The 5,152-nt window shown below is 40.2% G+C and overlaps 1 protein-coding gene across 1 annotated transcript; it reads left to right on the top strand.

Moving 5' to 3' along the window:
- The first annotated feature begins 1,952 nt into the window (after positions 1 to 1,952).
- Positions 1,953 to 3,418, top strand: LOC115633344 (innexin inx5). Its single transcript, XM_030530778.1, has 2 exons — positions 1,953 to 2,794; positions 2,852 to 3,418. The coding sequence occupies exons 1-2, from the start codon at positions 2,144 to 2,146 to the stop codon at positions 3,374 to 3,376; spliced, it is 1,176 nt and encodes a 391-aa protein (XP_030386638.1). The 5' UTR covers positions 1,953 to 2,143; the 3' UTR covers positions 3,377 to 3,418.
- The last annotated feature ends 1,734 nt before the right edge of the window (positions 3,419 to 5,152 follow it).

The following is a 5,152-nucleotide window of genomic DNA, read 5'->3' as shown; positions in this document are numbered from 1 at the left end:
TGGCGGCAGTTTTTATTGAGGCTTAGTCCAGACACGAACGACACGACGAAGCTGTGCACAGTGACTCCAAAACTGTGAGCGGGCGGTTAGGTGAGTGGAATGCGATATCAAAATATTTGGTTTTTCTCTTGGGATATTAGTTTTCGACATTGAATGACTGATAAACAGAATAGAGCTGTGGATGATAGTTGTCCATGAACGTGAGTGGGCTTCGATTTCTTGAGCGGAGCTCCAACTACATTCACAACTCTTGCAAAAGCCCAAAAGCGTGAAAAGGATTAGAAAACTGCGAATGAAAGGCAAAGGGTGCAATTATAAGTACAGGTAGAAAGACGTAGAAGTGCAGAATCTGAAGGATAACACTATGGATATATCCGGTTATGCAGCTGGCAACATTCAAGTTCAGTGTAGTTTTTTGTTTGACTGCGTGGCCGGAAAACTCTGCCAAAAATCTTCCAAAATATGGAAGACCAACTACTAAGTATAGTAGTAGAAGTAGTAGTAGTAGTAGTAGTAATAGTAGTAGTAGCAGTAGTAATAGTAGTAGTAGCAGTAGTAATAGTAGTAGTAGAAGTAGTAGTAGTACTAGTAGTAGCAGCAAAATTAGTAGCAGTAGTAGTAGTGGGAGCTTCACTTTTATATTGACTTTAAAAAAGGTAAGCAAAAGGTTTCTTAATTTTGTAATTAAAATACAAACAAAGCTATATTTCAACTATATGGATTTGGTTTAAACCATCTGTCGATCACCAACAATTACCCTGAACTACATAAGTTAAGACCCCTGGCTACCCGGGTCTTCCCCAGTTCGTTGACCGTGAAGTTCGGATAATATGTTAATCGGTAATTTTGTTTTTTCTTTCCATTATATTTGCATTCCTTTGAATTGTATTTTATTAATATAAAAATCATCTAGCTGTATACGGTCTCTATATCTTAGTGCATGTTTTAGAAAGTTTACTAAATGCAGTCCAATTTGTTCCGTTTGGAAGATATATATTCTATCGCTTAGAATTGGTAGATCACATACCTCGTTTGAAATGTGAAGTAACACCTAGGTACGAGCCTTACAGATAAGGGATATTATTAAACAGTCAACCTGGGGATACAGTGTCCAGATTTGAGAAGTCACGCTTCAGAATAAAGCCTTACGTCTTATCAGTTCGTGGATCGACAGATACAGCGATCGTCTACTGGTTCATAAAAATAGGATGGCAAGGCCTCTCCTAGAAAACCGTCCAGTAACTCGATTAGAAAGGAGGCACATATTGGACCTGCTAGCTGTCTCCAGAGTATTCAGTCTTGTACTCAACTTTACATCATGGAGTAACATTTTTTTTTTGCACTTTACTGCATACTTTGTTGGAATTGAATTTTGATGCTCTGCTTGAACAATAAATAAATAACAAAATAAATAATGAACAATTTTTGAATCACAATTGCAATTCGCAAAAAAACTTGTGCTTCCAAAACCTGCAATACTAATATTAAATGGAGTCGAACAGAATTTCAAAGCAAGTTGGAATTTAATCGGCCTTCTCGGCCCACATCACCATTGTTTTGGGCATTTAATGTGCAGCCTAAAAGTATGCAGTAATTTTTAGTCGCCCGTCAAAGTGTAGAAGTGTTGCAGAAAGCGCTGCCTCTGGCCAGGCAGACAGAAAGACATACTGATTTATCGATAACAGCTTAAAGGACGAACAAACGAATATGGAACATAAAAAAATGATATATTCGAATGGGAATTGAAAAGCAAACTCTGTAATGATGAGCGCACGTAAAAAATTATGTAAAATTAAGCGACGACCTATGTTCATTGGCTTCCAAAGGCCAGCAAGTGAGTGTAAAGCCTGGGAAAGTGTCGCGTTTCGACCGACAATACGAGTGGTAATCGCGGTAGCAATCGGTAGGGTTAAGAAACGGCTGTGCGACAAAGACAAAGACAACAGCACGAAGCAGAGACGAAGCATAGACGAAGCAACACGAAGTGGCAGAGGCAGAAGTAGAAGAACAAGAAGAAAAAGAAGAAGAAGAAGAAGCAGCAGCAAAGGTTGCGTTTGTCAAAAAGCAATTTGAAATATTTCTAATACAAAGACACTGAGAGTTGGAAGCTGTTCTCGAGGAACTCTTTCCGGAGGCAGCAGAAATGTATTCGGCGGTGAAGCCACTTTCAAAGTATCTGCAATTTAAGTCCATTAGGATATATGACGCCGTTTTCACCATCCATTCAAAGTGTACGGTTGTTATATTATTGACATGTTCGCTATTGCTATCGGCCCGTCAATATTTCGGTGATCCCATACAGTGCATTAGCGAGGAGAAGAATATCGAATATGTGCAATCCTATTGCTGGACCATGGGCACCTACATTCTAAAATGGGAGAGCTATAGCGAGCGTCAGTTAAAGTTTCCGACAGTGCCGCAGACGCGCGCCGGTCGGCGTCGAATGGCCGACTATAATGAGGCCTATGCGCGTGCTCTCTCCATAGCCGAGGGCGTGGGCCCGGAGGTGCACGGCGTAACGGAGCGCGAATATCTCCGCTACTATCAGTGGGTCATTATATTGTTGCTTTTTCAATCCTTCATCTTCTACTTTCCATCCTGTCTGTGGAAGGTGTGGGAGGGACAGCGACTCAAGCAGCTCTGCTCTGAGGTCGGCGAGGCCCTACTCTCCGAGGAGACCTACAATACCAGACTGCGACTGCTGGTCAAGTACTTTACCACCGACTATGAGGATATGCATCTTTGCTATATGGCCAAATATGTGCTATGTGAGGTCCTCAACTTTCTCATCAGCGTGAGTAGCGATTCCCAGTCGCGCCCATTAAAGTATTAGAACGTTCTCCTCCCACAGGTGTTGAACATCATTGTCTTGGAAGTCTTTCTCAATGGGTTTTGGTCGAAATATATGCACGCGTTGGCGACCATACCTTTCTATGACTGGGATCGCTGGAATCGCGTCTCCTCGCGTGTCTTCCCCAAAATCGCCAAGTGTGAGGTGCTCAAGTATGGATCGAGTGGTACCGCCACCATTATGGACAACCTCTGCATATTACCACTCAACATACTGAACGAGAAGATCTTCGTATTCCTCTGGTGTTGGTTCCTGCTCATGGGCATCATGTCGGGCGTGAACCTCATCTGCCGCTTCATGATGATGCTCAGTAAAAGCCTGCGGGAGCAGATGATACGCAGTCAGTTGAGATTCATGACCAAACGCCATGTACAGCGGGCACTACGAGATCTTACCATTGGCGATTGGTTTCTCCTTATGAAGGTCAGCGTCAATGTGAACCCCATGCTTTTTCGGGATCTCATGCAGGAGTTATGCGAACTACGCACCTCATCCTCCGTCTGCATACTGGAGAGCGCAGTTTGAAACTCTATCGATCATTGAACATCGATTATCGATCACCGCTCATCGACTGATGCCGATTCGATTTACTCTTGTTAGCTTGAATTGTTTATATTTTGTGATTCAATTTGCATTTGAAATGCATTCATATTTTTATATACTATATTTGTAAGGGAACTAGAACTAGTAAGAAATAAAGCCTATACTAACTGAATGAAAGCGACTGAAACTAATTATAAAGGAAGAAGAATTTTAAATGATAGGCTTAGGTATGGAGTAAACTAAATTAATTTTTAATGTAGAATCAAAATGGTCTTGCATTGAAAATAAATGAAATGTAAATTTAATAAATTAGCTTTAAAAAAAAAACTGATTGTAACTATTTTCATTCATCTATTATAGTCAGTATCGGAAAGGAGAAAGGTCAAGTTCGTCCGTCAATCTGTTCGACTGTATGAACACCGAGAGCTTTTTGACCATAACATATAGGAAAACCAAACTTGGCATGTAGACTTGTCTTCTCCATACGCAAAGCAAGTCTGGTAGACTTGTCCCATTTATGCTCAGATCGAGATGATTATAAGCCATACACATAGACTAAATATTTTGACCTGCTGCCATTACACGAATAGGGTAAGTATTTTGTTCTAAAGAACCTTTGGTATTTATATATGTCTCGTCATAATCTGAAGTTTCATCAAAATGCTGGGCATTATATCATATAGCTGTCAAAGGAACGATCAGTGCAAAGATCACACTTAGAAAAAACTTTGTTGTTTATCATTATAAATGGAATATATATATGGTATATATGGTAACCAATTCCGATAGAGTGCGTCACAATATTCTAATGTTTTATCGAAATCCTACATATAGCTGCCAAAACTAATTCTAGTACCAAGAATTTTGTTATTTACAAAGATATCGTAACTAAATTTGGTTTTTCAGTTTTTTACAGTGCCTGGTTACAATCTAAGGTTTTGTCGAAGTCAGTTAACTATAACATATAGCTGCCATAGGAATGATCGTTGTAGAAGCCGAGCTTACTTGTAGTACCAGAAAGTTTTTTTTTTTAAGAAGATATCTTGAAAAAAAATCGGGTATTTATGAGATTTTTTATAGTACCCCAAAATATTCGAAAGTTTCATCAAAATCGGCTCGCTATATCATATAACTGTCATAGGAATTATCGGTGTAGAAATCAAGCTTAGTACCAGAAACTATTTTGTTTTTCAAGATATCTTGACAATATCTGGCATTTATGAGATTTTTTATAGTGAAATCGGCTGACTATAACATACATATAGCTGCCATAGCACAATTGGCACAATTGGATTTACGTTAAATGGCAGTTGCGTGGAAAAGGGTAGTTACAGTGTATTGCAAGATAAAAGCTTTTAAAAAATGTTGAGTAAATTATTAACAATTTTGTTGAGTGTATTTGGTTGGCGAAAAGAAGACGCTCGCTGGTCGCTAGCGTTTCAAGAGCGTTTTGGTGGCGTTTTAGTAGCTTCTTGGTCTTCTTTTTCGTTTCCATTGTTCATAACTAGTTGCTGCTGCTGCCGTTTTTTATTGTTGTTGCTATAATTTCGTCATTTATATTATTGTTTAAGGCCTCCACACCGCCCTCGGGCGTCGGGCCTCGGGCCTCGGCCCATGGGCCAGACACGCGTTGCAGCTTTCGTCGGTGTGTGGTGTGTGTTGGTGTGCGTGTGTGTTGGTGTGGAGTGTTGTGTGGCTAGCATTGTGTTTTGCACACGTTAGCAACGCAACTCGCTTTTTGGCCGCCTGCGTGAAGTC

The sequence above is a fragment of the Scaptodrosophila lebanonensis genome, unplaced genomic scaffold, assembly GCF_003285725.1.
Source record: "Scaptodrosophila lebanonensis strain 11010-0011.00,11010-0021.00 unplaced genomic scaffold, SlebRS2 tig00001418-arrow-arrow-pilon, whole genome shotgun sequence".
Taxonomy (NCBI): Eukaryota; Metazoa; Arthropoda; class Insecta; order Diptera; family Drosophilidae; genus Scaptodrosophila; species Scaptodrosophila lebanonensis.
Note: the sequence above shows the minus strand (reverse complement) of the source record. Positions and strands in the feature narration are given on the sequence as shown.

Bases quoted from the DNA above. Each gene is read 5' to 3' on its own strand.
- LOC115633344 (XM_030530778.1), top strand. From the start codon at position 2,144: ATGTATTCGGCGGTGAAGCCACTTTCAAAGTATCTGCAATTTAAGTCC. The intron at 2,795-2,851 runs GTGAGTAGCGAT...CTCCTCCCACAG, and splicing joins TCCTCAACTTTCTCATCAGC to GTGTTGAACATCATTGTCTT.